Raw genomic sequence first — 19,068 nt, 5'->3', positions numbered from 1 at the left:
TATGTAACTTACTAAGCCATATTAGGATGTGTTAAACAGTATCTTACATATTAACATAAATTCAGCAACACGCACAGCTGTTTGCCAAAATTGTTGCCTGCGACCTGAACGATATAGTGTAATGTAGCCATTAATCTCTAATTATTTTTAAAAGGTATACGTGAATTAATAAAATAACACATTAAGAAATGACAGTTAAATATACATATTTACCAGTATGAAATCATAAAAATGAGATTGTTTTGATTTCTATAAATAATTTCATTTTTGTTGGAGATTAAAAATATTTGGAATGGCTGTCAAGCACAATTTTTGATGACAATAATTTTGTACTTTATTCATACGTCATATTATTCCAAGTTACAGTTACAACGTCAGAATGAATTTGCAACCAGAAGATGCACGCTATCTGAAAAGGTATTGTTTGCTAATCGGTTTCGCAGTATGTTTTAGATAAACAATGCTTCAATGTTTGACATCCGAAAATTTCGTCCGAAATGCTCATTTGTCGAATACTCGTCTTGAAGCTATTACTGGCTCAGGGACTTGTACCAGAAACTGGCCACATTCAACAGGCTGAACATTATTGCCAGAAGATAACAAAATATTACAAAATATGGCAAGAAGGAAAAGTGATGTATAGGGAAGGAGCCTTAGGAGGTGGTGAAGGATTCTTGTTGTTGTTCATAGAATTATGGCAACATCGTTGCCTATGGTCTTGATATACTTTATCGAATATTTTTCCTGTTATTGTCCATGGGCCTTATTCTTTGTACTTGTACTCTTGTTACTTTTGTGAAAGTATAAAAAATAAGCATCAGGGCTTCCATTAAAGGAAGTTTGGAAGTATATTACTCCCTAGAAATGAGTTAAAACTTCCAAAATTGATTCCTTGGAAGTACAAAAACTTCCATAATTTTGAAAAAAACTTCCTAGCTAGAAAGCATGGAAGTTCAAAATATCAAAACCTTGTGGCAATATTACTTTTATGGTCAGTCTTTAAGAAATAAATGAATTATTATGATATAAGTCTTTGAATTTGGCAAGTTAAAGTTGCAAATTACTTGATTTTTAACTTACTAGTTGAAAAAGAGTGGAAAAAGATATTGTATTCTTGAGACTTAAACTACCACATTTCAGTTAAAAACTTTCAAAATTGATGGACCGGAAGTTCTTACTTCCAGTTTTAAATTCTTAATGGAAGCCTAGTCTAAAATGATAGACGTGTTATACGGGATTCTTCCAATCCCTAACGTCTAAACGGGAATGTGCAAAAAACGGGGGTGTTTTAAAAATATTGAAATTGTTTTAAGTGAATTATTTAATGGTTGAAATTGATCATAAAGAGTTATATTCATATTTTACCATGTAAGTGAAATGTTATTTTGCACTAAACAAGCATTTAATGCATTAAAAGAAGTTGTTTACCTTTCCAATAAAACGAAAGTTGACTGACACAGACAACAATTATGCGAAGGGGAACAACTCGATACAATCGTAATAACTCGGCCTCCTCCGACAAAGGTTCGAGATAGACCTCGTTATACAATCGTAACAACTCGGCCATGGCCGAAATGTTCCGAGCGATTTAAAACTGTGCCCTAAAGCCTTGCAGGTGCCCTTCATGTATATATCGTTATGTTTTGACAGAATGAAATGAAGAAAAGCCGTCAAACTCATTATTATAAGTTGGATATTTAATTTTTGTGTACGGAACTAATATAAAATAACATTATCTGGTAATATTTCTTGTTTTTATGATATTTTATAGACGCTATATGCTTTAACCCGGAATCCTGATCGGAACAACTACCCACTTTTGATACTAAACAATTTGTACGTGAAGGATTTGCCATATCAAAAATCTAAAAAAAATCCGTCAACGTACAATTATTTGGACTAAATGGAAGCCCTGAAGCATATTTAAGAGTCTAGATAAAGAGGTTGGTTAGTTGAGCCTTAAAGGCTTAAAGAAGATGGTTGAATTTGTTGATGGCAACTAGATCATTTGAAATTATGTAAAGGAAATTTAGGGAGGAGATCTTTCTGCGGTCCTGTACCAGGGTATGACTTCTTTTGAGGTCTTGGAGCATCTCAGTGATGGTTGATCTGTACCTGCACTTGTGTTTGACAAAGCATGCGCCTCGACTTTGTTCCATTTCCAATTGTTAATATCGTCTTTTTCACATGGGTCCCAAACAGAGCTAGCATATTCTGCGTTGGGTCAAACTTTCACACTTGATAACGTTACTTTATAGTTTAAAAAATTAGGCTTTCAAAACTGGATTCTTCTAAATTTTTAGTGGCTGAACTGGTTGGAGAAAAAACAAGGATTGTTTTGAGAAATATTGAAATAGTATTAAGAGAAGTATTTGATGTTGAACTATAATATAGAAACTGCGATCTGATCTTTTTCAGCAGTCTTATATTATTGGTTTCCAGATATTTATTTAGGCAATAATTGGCTAATTTCCATGACAAGAAATAAAAAGTTGTCAAAACATTCAATCCTTGAGAGTGCAGTTTTGAATGAAATATGCGAGATTTGAAAATATATCTTTTTAATCAATGTTTTATGTTAAAATAGCTATATAAATGTTAAAGTGGTGAGGATTTGGGAGGCCACTAACATCAGGTTTCAAAGGAGCAACAAAATGTAGCCTATTGGACCGACACTTATTGCCTGTATTTTTACTGTGTCTCTTCATAGGAAGGTGAAAGGAGGCAGTATAGATGTTCACCCGACGGAGAAAGCTCTTGTGGTCAACTATGAGCTGGAAGCCACCATTCTGGGAGAGATGGGCGATCCAATGCTTGGAGAGAGGAAAGAGTGCCAGAAAATGTGAGACACCTTTTTATACATGTCTAGCTCATCAGCTTAAAAATTGGCTTTGGACAAAAAGGTCATAAACTTTAGTTTGCATTTTTCAGATACAAATATTTAAGAGTTGATTTTGTACATTCATTTGTAGGTTTGGGGTAATATTTGACTAAGATGCTAAAACATACATATTTATGATAGAAATATGATAGCCTGTTATGAAAACAATAATGAAAAAAGCAGAACAGTGTATTATTTAAGCAGTCCAGGCATGTAAATAATTACATTTTATTTTTGAACTAAAATGTTTAAATATTTCTGTAAAAAACCCATACAAATTCGAAAAGTTATTAATTGTGTCATTATAACCATAAACTAAAATAATACCAGACAGATTAGTCAGACCCTATTTTACAAACATTTCTTACATGGATCATCTAGCCTTGCCCATGATACTTTCAGTATTCGTGTAAAAAGCCTGAACCCAAATAGTGACCTGGGCTCCTTGGCAAAGGAGATCATTGACAAGTGTAAACTGATTCACCCAAGCAAATTGCCAGAGGTGGAGCAACTGCTGTATTACCTACAGAACAGGAAGGAGTCCGCTCCAAGTAAAGGTAAAGTGGCTCGGTGTCTTAAACAGAAGACAATTTACATTTAAGAGTTAGCTAGTTTGACTACGTCGGGTAATCTAAAAAAATGATTTTTTTTAACTAAAATTTGTAAAAGTTCTTGTTACTCACTATCCGAGTATTACACAATTATCAAGAGCGTCTATATAATTTCAATCCTGAGGGTAGGGATGATGTTTTGTATGATGTTGTAAAGAATAGTGTTCAATAACTAACATGCATATATAAGTGAATGTTGTTCTAATATATCTGCACGCTACTTTTGTGATAAGGGAACTGATGAATGAATGAAACAAAGAAAACACCGCAGTACTCCAGCTAGGCCTAAATAGCAGGTTGGGGCATCCCTCTACCCTTTTCCGGCACCCTGCTGCGTTTTACTACGCCCTGCTGTGCCCTTTTGTGTGACAAGAGTCAATTTACAGAAATTAGTAACAAATCTATAAGAAATATATATGTAATTCTGACACAAAGTAAAGATAACAGCTAAAGTTTTCTTAACAAAATATTTAAAGAAGTGTCCCATTAAGGCTCATTGAATGCACATCAAAAGTGCCCTTTCTGACCTAACACCCTGCTCTTTTCTAATCCTGGCTGGAGCTATAAAGTAGAACAGACTTTACTGATCTTTTTGTTCTGCAAGAAAGACATTTTTGTTTTTACACATGTACCTACATTGTAAAGATATTTTCATTTCTGAGCCATATATTAGTTTATACTAATTTCTGTATTGTAACGAAAGCTTATAGAATCACTCTCGAGTCTGTTTCCTGGGAAGAAACCGATACTGGTGTCCTTTTTAAGAGGTCATGAGAAAGTACCCCTTTTGGGGATCTAGTCAGTTTTGTTTTACCTGCATTGTTAAGGATTTCTAAAACATATTTCAATGACCGTAACCCAACTTTTCTCCTAGCTTCGGGTAAGACAGAGCTCCATGAGACGCCAGTCGTGCCGACATATGACGCTACTGAGATAGATGAGGTGGCGAACATTAATGACTTGGACGAATACCTGGAGCTATTGTACGAAGATGTAGCGGAAAAGATCCGTGGATCGGCCCTGTTGCTTCAGCTGTCCCGGAATCCTGATAACCTGGAAGAGCTCTTCTCTAATGGTAGGATGTGTGTATGGTGCTGGTTAATTGCTTTTAAAAGTTATCATATTTGGTCATTGAAAAGGTATCATATATGAATTGTAAGGTTGGTCAATATGTGAATCATCATTTTTTATAAAATTGCATAAAGAATCAAAATATCTTTCGTCATATGGGTATTCATTACTAAAGTATATAACTTTTCCTGGTCTGCACATAATCTAACGCATGTTTTCTTCACTCTACCTATACAGAGACGGTGGTCAGTGCGATGGCTCGAGTGTTGCGAGATGACTGGAAGAAAAGCACTGAGCTGGCAACCAACATCATCTACATATTCTTCTGCTTTTCCAGCTTCACTCAATTTCATGGTCTGTTTTGATTAATTACATCTGTTTTACTTTTTTTATGCCCCTTGTTTCATGAGAAAAAGAGGAGTGTTGGTATCTGCTTGCTGTTCTCTTGTTATAATGATCTTGTTTTGGAGCCAAATTAGTGTAATTAGTTTATAATAATGATCTCAAATTGAGAAACTTCCAAGAACTCAGTCTACTGCACAGTGGCTTAATTTTTGGAAAGTAAATGTTATTATTGACAATAAATTATGTGTTGTGACCGTGCTCAAAGTCATTGTTCATAATGTATGAATTATAGCTACCAGTATCGATTACGTATTTTCCTATTGCTTAATTAATGATTATCTCTGGCTGTATATTTTTCTCACTCTGATACATTATAATGATTGTGTTTTCTCCATTTGCATTGCAGGTGTAATCCTCCATTTCAAGATAGGGGCATTATGCATGACAATTGTGGAGCACGAGATCAAGAAATACGACCTGTGGAAGGAGGAGCTTGACAAGAAGAAAAAAGCTGATATCCTTACATGATAATTAAATACATCTGAAAATGAGTGGCCAACAAGACTGCAGTTTTCATAACAATCACAAGCCCGCAATCCCTGCATTGGTTAAATGTTTTGCAGGGCTTGTTACTATTTTTTATGGCAAGTTATATATAATAGTAATGTAAGAGTTTAATGCTTGTTTATCTAAAAGTCTTATTTCGATGACAGAGACAGGCCCATATTTCTCAAAATATCTTAAGCAAGACATGATCTTTTTCCATTGTTTTTATTTCTTACTTATATTGGTTTTATAAAACAAAATGTAGTTATCCTGAATATCTTTCAAATAATTTCATTTAAGAGTCTCCAAACTCTAAAAGGAGAATACCATATACATCTAAGAGACTTGAGACTGTTCAAAAAATTGTGGCCAGTATTAAGCTCTGTAATAGATTCAGATATTTACTACAATTCTGGCCCCAATTTCTTGAAACTTCTTAAGCTTAACAGGCTTAAGTCGCTTATTTGAATTAGCCAAAGTACATATTGAAAATGGATTTTGATAAATGAAAAATGGTTTATTCTGATAATCATACAAATTTTTCCAACATAATTTCTAAAAATTCTTGATGAAGTTAACGCAACACATTTTATAGAACAACGAAAATAATGAGATTAGCTAAATACTGTTATAAGGGACGTAAGAAGTTTCGAGAAATTGGGGCCTGGTGCTTAAACATTAGACTGAATTTTTTTTTTAAATTAACAATATGATTAACGACATTGTTGTTAATTTTTATTGATAAACAAGTACAGCTGAAACAGTTGTGTTAAATCTTGTAAGAAATACAGCAGATTCTTGAGTATTAATGATTTGAAAGTTAATAATTATGACGTTAACAACGTTGTTAAATTAAACAAAGTTCTAAACAATCAGCCCACTAACAGCCAATTGTTTAACTGTTTGGTGAAATTTTATTTGAAATATAAAGTGTGGAATTACCTGTATATGTACCTTAACCCCTGTTCACCTGAAGCAGACAAGTCCAACAAGAAACTGAAGGAAGAATATGAGAAGAGTTTACGCAAGTTTGAAGGCCTTGTCAAGAAGCAAGAGCAGCTGCTAAGAGGTGAGTCATTCAGTGAAATAAAGGTTTACCGCTTTTTGTAAGTACCTCGTAAGAGCCATATCCACCTAAGCTACACTTTAAATCAAATTAGCGCTGTCCAGTTGAAAGTCAAATAATTTTAGTGAATAGAAAAAGAGTGGTAAAGGCTAAGCCCCATCTCCAAAAAGTCCACGAGGTTTTGCAGTTCATTTAAGATGCAGATTTTCTATGCAACAACCTACATCAAATTATCGCTATCTGTTTGGCAGCAATATTGTACCCACAGGGATCTACAGCCGATGTGTTGTTATCCCTGCTCATGTTAAAGTGATAGTAATATTTAAAATCAATATAACAAACATAAATTTTGCGTGATTAACCTTTAACTACTTGCTCAAAATGCATTTATGGATAATATCAATTACTAATTACATGATTGTGATGGTGTATTTAATAACTGAAAATCTAAAAATATTAAATGATTGGTGAGTTCACAAAGATTTTCTGTTATCTACTATCATCTCATAAGGTAGAAATACCATTTTTTATGCACCTTCCTTCTAAATTAAACATGGTATTCTTCATAAGAACCATTGTTTGAGATATTTATTGATGCTTTTCGGTAAATCAAAACATTTGTTTTAATTGTGGAACTGCTTTTTAAGGAGTAAGAGTGAAATTTTGGATACATGTATTCGATTAAAAGATTGTTTCTTAAATCTAAGAGAAGCCTTATGCTCCTTCCAGTTGCGTTCTACCTGTTATTGAACCTTGCGGAGGACCTGAAAGTTGAGATGAAGATGAAGAACAAGAATGCTATCAAGATGTTGGTGAAATCATTGGAGCGCGACAACTTTGAACTCCTCATACTGGTCGTCTCTTTCCTTAAGAAACTCTCAATATTTGTGGAAAACAAGACTGAGATGGTAAAATTGTTTTTTTCTTTTTGTTCTTGTTGAAAATTGTATGTTAAAAGTCGCTATTCTTGTAACCTCTTTCATCAAAGAACTCTGCATATTTGTAAGGAAAAAACTGAGATGGTTATTTTTTAATTTCTTTTAATTGATTAAAAATTGCATTTTTGAAATGGTGCTTGTCAAGTTATCCCACGTGATAATTTTTTTTCCTAGTATAACACTTTGATGAATTATTACTTAGTTTATCCGTATGCATGAACTAAAGTTGTTTTTCTTCCTCTTTCAGGCAGAGCTGAACATCATTGAGAAGTTGACCAAGTTGATACCCTGTGATCATGAAGATCTACTGAATATCACCCTGCGTCTGCTTCTAAATCTTTCTTTTGACACGGACATGCGATCAAAGATGATCAAGTTTGGGCTACTTCCGAAACTCGTCTCCCTACTCAGTAAGTTCAGCAGCCTGAAATATTTTCTGTCTGTGATATTACCCAGGTATTATTTTAAAAAAATTTCCCTGCTTAGTTAGCTAGACATCTTGAAAATTAGTCTATCATGTAATATTACCTCATTCTGTGTTATTTTGATATATAAACTAAAACTTACCTTCTTGCTCATTAAGTAGGGCCTCTTAAAACATTTTCTTTCTTTTCCCCTGTTATTATTTTGAAAAATTATCCACTTGATTTGAAATACCTATTGTAAACAAGACATGAATGGGCAAAGCATTCGAGCTCAAATCAAATGTGTTTCTCTTAGTATTTATGATTTTTTGCCTAAATATTGATCAATAATTAAAAACTTTTGAAAACCTTTTAACAATTCAATTGTTGTAAAACCCTTTGTCACAGCATTGTTGTGCAAAGCTTTTACCTTGGCCATTACACAAAATCCATTCAAATTATTCATATGAAACTTAGTGTACTTGTTGCTAGAGACAATCAGCAAATGCATAGTGAGGTCAATGACTCTAGCTTTAATAATTGTCAAGTTATGTCCCTTGTTATTTTATTCAAATTTCAGAATGGTAAAGTCAGTCCTATTTATGAATATAAATCTGTAGCTTTATGCTGTTATGTAAAAGTTGTTTTGTACCTATTTCAGATAATGAGAACCACAAGTTGATTGTGTTATGTATCCTCTACCATGTGTCAATGGACGAGAAATCCAAGTCTATGTTTACATACACCGACTGTATTCCAATGGTGATGAAGATGCTGTTTGAGTCCCCGGAAAACCCGGACATTGAGCTGCTAGCCCTGTGTATCAACCTGGCAGCCAATAAACGCACAGCACAGATCATATGTGAAGGCCAGGTACTTATAGATTGTGATTTGTGAGTTTTAAGATATTGTTCAGCTCCTGTTACTTGTGGCAATGAGCAATGAAAGATTCTGTATGTATTGTATATTTAATCACCAGGCCCTGATTTCTCGAAACTTCTTAAGGTGTACAGATTTAAGGAGCTTATTTTGTTCAGCAAAATTTCAATACCCTCATGCTTCCTTCAATATACAGTCAAAAGACTTTGAAAAAAGCAAATTTTTCACAAATATAGAAGATCAAAAATAGTGAGCATAGCTTATTTGTGTTAAAACAGACTTAAGCAGTTTCGAGAAAATGGCCCCATGCCCCAATATGACAAAACTAGTCAAGTAAAATCTATCTCATTTTCAACTCATTAAAAAAACAAAAACATATTTTCTCATACAATGTGTCTATAAAAACTTAATCTAGAGCAAAAATATTCTTGAGTAATTAATAAAAAACATTGAGTTGAACTCTACTGCATTTTATGGAAAATATTAAGTACTGATAACAGGATGGTAACCATGTATTTAATAGAAGAAAGCGCAAAAATATTAAATGATAAAAGATTTACTGTGATCTACTATCGTATAAAAAGGTAGAAATACCTTGTTTTATGCTCATATCTTTCAAATTAAACTCGGTATGAACCATTGTTTTCAACACTCTTTTTGGAATATTAAAACCAAATTATTAATTGTGGTAAATCTTTTTTGAGAGTAAGAGTGCATCTTTAAGTCTAAGTTTGAGATTTGACTTAAGTATTTTTGTTATATTATGGCCAGCTATTGGTTTGTATATCAATCTTATGGCCAACACTCAAACTGCTCAAAGTCTTTGAAAGTAGGGAATTAAACAGTTTCCAAATCATTACTGCCTGAATGCTGTTTGATTTAAAGCTATTTTTATCCCTTGCAAAAGGAACGGGAAATGTTTTTAAAGATAAAAAAAATCTGAATAAACTTCTAAAAAAGGAATATTTTATTAGATTTTTGCGCCATATATTTAGGATTATTGTGCAAGCTTAATTGCATGTTTTAAACTACCGGGGTATATTAATATTTCAAATACCCATTCACTTTCAGGGCCTGAAGATGTTGATGAAGTGGGCGTTCAAGTTCCGGGATTGCATGTTTTAAACTACCGGGGTATATTAATATTTCAAATACCCATTCACTTTCAGGGCCTGAAAATGTTGATGAAGCGGGCGTTCAAGTTCCGGGATTGCATGTTTTAAACTACCGGGGTATATTAATATTTCAAATACCCATTCACTTTCAGGGCCTGAAAATGTTGATGAAGCGGGCGTTTAAGTTCCGGGATCCACTGTTGATGAAGATGATCAGAAATATCTCCGAGCATGATGGGCCAACCAAGAATCTCTTTATAGTTAGTAATATGTTTGTACCATGATGCTAAAAAGCTGTTAATGATAAAAAGGATACTTTTTTTGCACAAGGTGACAAAATCCAATACCATATAATTCAACATTTAAGGTTTATGGGTTTTATTGCCATGAGGGTTTTGGGGCTGATTTTTGTGGTTTTCCATATGAAAAGCTTATTTACACCTGCTTATGAGCTATTTCTGAAAGAAGAAAAACCTTGTCAACCTTTAATTGGAGGCAGGTTGATGATGACAAGCAGGCAGCCCCTTTCAGTTTTGAGGTCAGGAGGTCAAAAGTCAGGGTTACGGTCACGGTATATTTAAATATACATTCACAAACTTATCATGTTCCATTTAAAGGTGTGACATGCATGACAGTTATCTCATAGGTGAAAGTCACATTTTGTGGTCGATGTTGAACTAAACTTATTGTCTCGGCCATGATGTTTTACCTCATTACAAGAATTCAAGTAATCTTTACAGATTTGTAGAGAACCTCTTAAAGGAATTTGTAACGGTAATAGAATTTTGATCATTTTTTAAGCAACACTTGTGTTGTATACTAATGCATCTGACAAGACCAACTTTGGGGGCTTTGGTCACATACTTTGACAGCTCCTTAAAGTTCACATTTCATTTGGCTGTTCAATTATACTCTCTCTGTTTTCCAGGACTACATCAGCGACCTTGCAGAAGCTGTGTTAAATACAGAGGAGGAAGACTTCTCACTGGAGTGTCTTGGTGTCTTTGGCAATCTAACCATTCCCGACCTTGATTACGAACTCATCCTGAAGGAATATGAGCTGATACCCTGGATCAAACACAAGTTACAGAGAGGTTAGCTGCCTGTTAAAATGGCTTTACTACTGTCAAAACATTTTATTTTGAGTTCTGATAAAAAATTTGGTTTGCCAAACAATGAGAACAGATTTAATGATGATGTTGCTAGTGGAAGTGTTGCATGTTGCAGGTGGTGCTGAGGATGACTGGATGTTACAGGTGATCATCCTCGTTGGTACGGTTTGCAACGACGACATCAGTGCTAGGATGCTTGCAGAGACCAACATTATACAGAGCCTTATAGAACTGCTAAATGGTTGGAGTCTTTTTCTTCTATTTTCATTAGTTAACAATTTGAATTACTGACATCATGTGCTTTCAATCCTTTAAAAAGCCATATTTTGACATTGAAAAATGTCAAGGACCAAGGATTATCATTTACCAATTATCGTCACTCATGTTGGTTTTTGCAGTCACTTTTAATCTTTGAGTAATTTGTCAAGTCAATATATTGTGTCCTTCAATTCATATCTCAATAATCAATGATAGAAAATGGACAGTGTAAACACACATTTTCCCTATATACAGCATTCGACATGCCAAAATATGCAAAGATTAAAAACTCGGTTGATTGGTCAGTGTGTTATATAAACAAAAACAAAACCTGATTCATTCTTATACTGGTCCATCCATATAATAGAATAAATATAAAATGTGTTTTGTGAATGTTTGAATGCTTACAGCAGATATACGCTTCTAAAATACTGAACTAATAATTTAACTCAACTCAATTCAACTAATACTTCATGTAAAATTATTCGAAATACAGGTATATAAAAGCCCATACTCACACAAAGAACAAAGACATTTTTTCGAAGGGACACCTGACTTCAGGATGGAATACTTGATTTCACCTGATGGTTATCCCTGAGATGTATAGTTAATGTCAAACCAAGCTATAGATGCAAAAGGGTGACATGATAAGTCATGTGCTATCGATGATTATTATTCCATACGTATTGAAATTAGCAAATAGGCACCATATGCATGGACACTGCTATTGAAGCGAACCTGGTTGGAAAAGTGGCCCCGGTGTGGGGCTCAAACCCACAGCTGCTGGAACAGTAGCATGGGGCTCTAACTAACTGAGCTAACTGAGCGGCTGGTTCTTACCCACACACACACTTCACTGTCCTACCTCACACAAAAGGTGACTGTGTTTGGCATGTTCTCCCGATGGTCCATAAGTCTTGTTTTCCATTCATGCATTGTTGGAGATGGCAAGTGGACATTGTTTTTTTCTGTATAACCTCACACTAATGTATTTCCCTCTGCAGAGAAACAGGAGGATGACGAGATGGTTTGTCAGATCGTGTATGTGTTCTACCAGATGATCTTCCACGAGTCCACACGCGAGGTCATTATCAAGGACACTCGTATCCTTTACATTACTAGTAGCGGATTTTTTGTTAATACCACAAAGCTTGAATTATCTCTGTATAAAATGGATTTCTAGTTCAGTAGACTTTTATAGCCTCAATAGAATCTTTAGGTATTGGCAACAGCATAATGGAGAGTTAAAATTGTCTGGATTTGTAATGACCCCAAAAACTTGCAGTAGCTTTTTAACGAGGTTTTCAACGAAAACCAGGTTATTAGAATGAGGTTGTAGGGCGGGCGGGCGTCAAACATTGGTTTCTGTTCAATAACTTTAGTTAGCATTGATAGATATTGATGAAACTTGGTGTGTAGGTAGCTTATGGGAAGAGCTATCTTGGGATTTCTTTTGAGGGGGATGGGGCTAAGGTCAAGGTCACTGTTACTAAAAATAGAAAAATGGTTTCTGCCCAATATCTTTAGTTAGCATTGATAGATATTGACGAAACTTGGTGTGTAATTTGCTTATGTGAAGAGCTAGCTTGTGATTGCTTTTGAGTGGAGAGGGGCTAAGGTCAAGGTCACTATTACTTAAAATAGAAAAATGGTCAAGGTCACTGTTACTTAAAATAGAAAAATGGTTTCTGCCCAATAACTTTAGTTAGCATTGACAGATATTGATGAAACTTGGTGTGTAGGTAGCTTATGTGAAGAGCTAGCATGGGATTGCTTTTGAGGGGGGTGGGGCTAAGGTCAAGATCGCCTGTTACTAAAAATAGAAAAATGGTTTCTGCCCAATAACTTTAGTTAGGATTGATAGATATTGATGAAAGTTGGTGTGTAGGTAGCTGATGTGAAGAGCTAGCTTGGGATTGCTATTGCGGGGGGGGGCTAAGGTCAAGGTCACTGTTACTTAAATAGAAAAATGGTTCCTGCCCAATAACTTTAGTTAGCATTGACCGATATTGATGAAACTTGGTGTGTAAGTTGCTTATGTGAAGAGCTAGCTTGTTAGGTTTTATGATCAGAAATAAAGAGAAATTACACATTACTTGAAATAACAGCAGTAAGAGTGAAAAAAATAAGTTCATATATATTCAAAAAAATTATCAAGCTTTTTAATGTTCTTCAATCAATTGTTCTCAATTTTAATCAACAAGGTTTCTAGTATAAAACTAGGTATCATAAATTTGAGAGTGGTTCTGGGGTATTGGTGTCTGCCTCTCTCCCAACATGGCGTTCTTTTGGTCTCTCTAGGTATCATGAGAATTAGAGCGGTCTAGAGGTATTGGTAACTGCCCCTCTCCCAACGAGGCATTCTTGATCTCTCTAAAAGGATGCCTAAGCCTGTTTTCAATTTAATTAATCAAGTCCACAACTGTCTTCAAATCTAGGTAAAAGAATGGTATAAAATAACCATTCATCTGTAGCTGTTGCATGTTATCCTTAACCGATACCTCAGAGGCTCCAGCATACCTGATCGACCTGATGCATGACAAAAATGCAGAGATCAGGAAAGTCTGTGATAACACCCTCGATATCATCTCCGTAAGTTGCTTCTGCATTTCTTGTTAGTGATACATTGTTGGGTCATCTAAGTCTGAAAAACATGTACCTATCTGTAGCAGATGTTTTTTAGATAACTCTTTTCTCCAAGAGCGAATACATGTAACTGTATTTATTTTTGTCGAAGCATTTGTGGGCATTTTATTTCCCTTTATTTGCAACTTTATATTAAATTGACAAATTACTTACACTCAAATTATACAAAATTCAAATTATACAATATAAGATAACAACATTTGCACATGGTACATTTGTACTTCAATTGTACCATACATTGAATGCATATGTGGACTTAAACACTCACACAAAACACCTCGGATTTAAAGTGCTATACAGTTTTCACTATTAAAGCTGCACTCTCACAGATTGAATGTTTTGACAACTTTTTTTTATTTTTTGTCTTGGAACGAGCCAATTTTTGTGAAAATCCGTGGAAACCAGTTATATAAGATTGTTGACAAAAAATTAGATCGCAGATTTTTATATTTAAGTTAGAAAATTGATGTTTTATGCATTTTTCTTAAACCATAGTAACGATTTAAGCCATAAAACATAATTTTCGAACAGAAATATGAAAATTTACTATCTGATTTTTTGTCAGCACCCATATATCATTGGATTGCAGATATAAACGCAATAATTTGCTCTTTCCAAGACGAAATAAAAAAAGTTGTAAAAATGGTAAATCTGTGAGAGTGCAGCTTTAAGAATGTTTTTTTTAGATAACAGCAGATGTTTCATGATATTTTCTCCCTGAAAAGTTCATTTGAGTGCAAAAGGACTTTTCAGATTTTCTAATCTGTACCGTAAACACATGGTATTTATAACTAAACAAAGTCATCTTTTATTTCTGTGACAAAAGGAGTTTGACGAGGAATGGGCCAAGAAGATCCAGCTTGAGAAATTCCGCTGGCACAACTCACAGTGGCTGGAGATGGTGGAGTCGAGAGGGGCGGACGAGATGGCTGATCCGTACATGTACCCTGAAGAGGGGTATGCGGACTACCTACAGGATGCTGACATACTGGACAGGCCGGATCTCTTCTATCCAGGTACATGGCTTATCAGTGAAGTGTTAGCAATACTTGAATACGATTAAGGATTAAGGGTATTAGCTCTACTATTAAAGTAGTAATACACCTTACTTCACTTATTTAAGGGTGATTGCTACCCTTATCCCGTCTGGCAAAGCATGAGGCTCAGTCGATGTGTGGAGTGCAATTAAAACTCCCATAAGATGGAAAGTTGATGGTATATGATGTTCAAGTTCTGTATGATGGTGGCATTCTGAACCATCCTGACTTCTCTTCCAAAAGATTTGTGTCAGTGACTGGAGTTATGCATCACATACAAGACTCATGTCTGTATGTCAAAGGTCACACTTATGGTAATTGGTCAATATTCCTTGTAATTTTGCTTGTCTGGACTGTAATTTGGTAATGCAAATGGGGATTCTGAAATAAATTACAATTGAAAAAATAGAGTCAAAATATCATAAAATATATGAGGGTTTAAAAACAGTGCTGCAATTCTGTATATAACTTCAGTTCCTACACATTTCTGATATATGAATTCAACCTACATTTTCAGCCAATGAAATGGCAGATAGGCAGTCATTAAGTTCTAGGCTTTAATCATTATGAATTTCAACTTTCGTGGTGGTTCAAAGGTCCGCCTACTGCCACTTATCCAAACACAAGATTTTGCCTTGACAACATGTTGGCAAATGAGGTTGTATTCTAAGTCAGAACACCTGAAGTAAAATCGTAATTTTAAAGAAAGGTGTGTCCCTATGCTTTCTCCATTTATTCTTAATCATTAAGCTTTTACTTCATGTTATTTAACTATTACTTGGTCGCTGACTTGGTCCTTTGTCATTAAATTTATTCTTTAATAAACTTAAATTTTCCTTACACATTTTACAACTTCTCGACTGCTCAACGTATGCGATGTTAAAGATAATAAATCAGTTATTTTTGTTGCCCATTTACAGCTCCAAAGGGTATGGACGTAACCTAAGCATGAAGTCTTGAAAAGTTGTATTGGTACATGCATGTGCGATATAAATTATAAAGGCATACATGAAGGACCCCTTCTTTTTGCTTTCTTTATTGACTGGTGTTTATGTGGATCTAATTAAATGAAATATTCATTTACAATGCAGATAGAATTGTTTCTGATTTTGTTGAATTAAGCTTGGTGTGTTCTTTAAAAGTTAATTATGCATGAATAATAAAATCAAATATAAAACTAATCCCAGCATGATGGTCATTCATGTTAGTATGTAGTTTTGTTCAGTGAAATTTAAGTAAAGTGGCATTAAGTATAACCATATGTCTCCACTTGAATGAAGGAATACATATTGTTTTAAGCGTTATTATTCTTCTTATAATTCTGTTTCTTCAATTAAATTTGTCTAGAGCAGAACTCGTAAACTACTTTAAGGAATTGATTGAAACTTGGTACAAAGATATATGTCAATATGAATAATTTTAGTTTATTTTAAAATCATGTTGTGGAGCGTTTTTGTTGCTCAAGTTGTTGAATTTAAGTTCAAACTTAATTTATTGTAAGAATAAAGTTTAAACATTAAAAATGAACTATGAACAGCTAAAAACAGTGTTGTATTTTGTAGCCACAAGAACAGTCTAGTTTTTAACAATATGTAACAGTTTTGTTGATGATGATGTGGTGGTGGTGCATGATGATGATGATGATGATGATGATGTTATTCATATTTGTAATAATGTTTTTTGAATCTCCATTTTCCAGATGGTTATGATCCGTCGTTGATAATGGATGGACATTTGACACCTGAGTACATAGATGAAAATGGGGTGTATGGGTAAGATTTGTTTTTATTTAACAACGATTGTGAATCAAGCATCACAACAATGTATTAATCACCCTTCTTTGTAAATGAGTGTGAACTTTTACTGAGGCAAATCACTGATTGTGTCGAAAAAAATGTTCTATTTTTGAAGTTATTGGAGAATTATATGGAATTTCTGTAGTCTTCCTGAACAAAATGTGGAAACTAAACATTGATTGTTATATAGGCTTGGTTTAGAATATTCTTTCATCTGATAAGTTTTAGTATTAACTTCTTTAATTTCTGGATTCAATTGTTGGAAACAAAAAAAGAAAACTAAAGTAACTAATATATTTGCATTGACCTTTTCAACAACAGATATGGAAACGAGTATGAACCCTACGCAAGACCGGACTCCAACATGGGCTTTGTGAACGGAGGTCCTGCCATGGACCAGTACGGCCAGCCCATAGACGAATATGGCCAGCCTGTCGACGAATACGGGAGACCCATTATGCTGGATGAATATGATCACTACCCCCAGAACTACAACTTTGGCCCGCCGGAAATGGCTGGAGAGGAAGATTATGAATATGGCTACTCACAGGATATGAGATAGCGGCCGAGATGTACAAAAAAAATGTGACTTTATTTCTGAGACTTGACAATTGAGACTTAATTAAGGAATTTCTGAGACTTGATAATTGAGGCTTAATTAAGGATTTCTGAGACTTGATAATTGAGACTTAATTAAGGAAAAACATCATAGTGACTGTGATTGGCTGTAATTTAATAGCGGATTTGATGGAAAAATTGAAGACGAGACATAGGGTACTTTAATGTAGAACTCTGATACATGTAATTACATGTTAGTTGATTTTCATCATGGCAAAATATATGCTGTTGGAACAATTGACATACCGTATCTTGAGTGTTGATATAAAATTTTTGGTATTATAAAAATAATTTGCACTTCCAGTTATGTTAGTGATACACACTAGATAATCCATACCATTGGTATTGTATGTTTTCAAAACCATCTGAAACTGTACATACTGATAGTTACTTTTATCATAATTTGGTGATATGACCCGCATTGTGATAGGGTACTTTCAAAGGCCCTAAAAATTGCACGATGGTGTTCTTATTGGATATGAGTTTTTCATTTTTTCAAACTTTGTTGATAAATACCAATTATCACTATTTTTTTATTGAGGATACTTATGAATAAATGTGTTTTTAAAAATTGATATGTATATACGTTTGGATTAAAAACGTAAAACAAAAGTTAATTGGTTGATAAACATTGTACGTCATACTTATCTTGTGTAAATCATCAATATTGTCAGATTGTATGATTTGTTTAAGTTGATGTGATTTTCGTTAAAGTCGATATACTTGCTTTTTATGTCCCGAGTTGTAGAATTTCAATCTGTGATATATTTTGTTCTTATACTTTACAGTATTCCTTATTTATTTATTTACTCACAATGTGCTACATATTGGTCATCTGATTGTTGTTTCTATGGGTCTTGATTATTGTTTACATCTTGTACAACATTGTGAACTTTCACTGTAAGGTTAGTGATTTTTCTTCAATATTGAAGACTTAGATCAAACGGAGGTCTTTTATCTTCAATGGAGGTTAAAGCTTACTTCAATTTTATCTACCAGCATGGGATACAGTCTAACCCCGTTTGCTCAAACTCCCTTTGCTCGGATTCCGCGGTGGCTCGAACTGGATGTGAAGGATCGATTTCTGATGGCATTCCCGAATTTTCCGAGGCTCGAGTTATTTTTGCCGGTCCCTGGGAGTTCGAGCCAACGGGGTTCGATTGTAAATGCTGGTCTCCAATTTTGACTTGACATTATTTATTGTATACATTGCTTCTTAAATAAGCAGTTTTTTGTTCACAGCTTATTCCGTCCAGAATACATACATCATCTCAATGTGCAGTCTCTGTACTATTTGCATTCAGTACAAATCTCATTTTTGTGTACCATATTATTAATGAAATTTAAATAATAAATTCAAATCAACTACCATGACTTAACTTTATGAATTTCCACATTTCTGTCTTTTTTACAATATATATGTGTGTTTCATTGCTTGTGATAAGATATACTGATAGACAGAAGGACTGTGCAACAAACGAATCTGGGTAAAATGATAAATACATTTTCCATCAAACATTGTTGTTTATTTCCTCTACATATCTACAAATCAATGATTGTGTAATAAAAAAACATGATCTCCTTAGAACTTGTGACAATTTTCAGAAACGAATTACTGGTTAAAACGTCTCAGTTTGGAAAGAAATGGTATCATTGTTCATGCACATTTAACTCAATTTCGCTATTATAATGGTAATAACACTATATAACAAGGCGCTTGCATACTTTTTAACAAAATAAATTAC

The 19,068-nt window shown here is 34.2% G+C and overlaps 1 protein-coding gene across 1 annotated transcript; it reads left to right on the top strand.

Moving 5' to 3' along the window:
* The first annotated feature begins 280 nt into the window (after positions 1 to 280).
* On the top strand, positions 281 to 18,691 carry LOC128224617 (kinesin-associated protein 3-like). The gene is made up of 18 exons (XM_052934542.1): positions 281 to 417; positions 2,711 to 2,842; positions 3,284 to 3,438; positions 4,367 to 4,567; positions 4,801 to 4,917; positions 5,315 to 5,422; positions 6,425 to 6,523; positions 7,250 to 7,428; positions 7,706 to 7,868; positions 8,524 to 8,735; positions 10,009 to 10,116; positions 10,785 to 10,950; positions 11,084 to 11,209; positions 12,231 to 12,329; positions 13,733 to 13,818; positions 14,699 to 14,888; positions 16,609 to 16,681; positions 17,027 to 18,691. Exons 1-18 carry the CDS (start codon positions 380 to 382, stop codon positions 17,265 to 17,267), a joined length of 2,493 nt encoding a protein of 830 aa, XP_052790502.1. The 5' UTR covers positions 281 to 379; the 3' UTR covers positions 17,268 to 18,691.
* Positions 18,692 to 19,068: the final 377 nt, after the last annotated feature.

The sequence above is a fragment of the Mya arenaria genome, chromosome 17 (genome assembly GCF_026914265.1).
Source record: "Mya arenaria isolate MELC-2E11 chromosome 17, ASM2691426v1".
Classification (NCBI taxonomy): Eukaryota; Metazoa; Mollusca; class Bivalvia; order Myida; family Myidae; genus Mya; species Mya arenaria.
Note: the sequence above shows the minus strand (reverse complement) of the source record. Positions and strands in the feature narration are given on the sequence as shown.

Coding starts and splice junctions, on each gene's coding strand:
- LOC128224617 (XM_052934542.1), top strand. CDS start 380: ATGAATTTGCAACCAGAAGATGCACGCTATCTGAAAAG. Junction 2,843..3,283: donor AGGAAAGAGTGCCAGAAAAT/GTGAGACACCTT, acceptor TGATACTTTCAG/TATTCGTGTAAAAAGCCTGA. Junction 16,682..17,026: donor GATGAAAATGGGGTGTATGG/GTAAGATTTGTT, acceptor TTTCAACAACAG/ATATGGAAACGAGTATGAAC.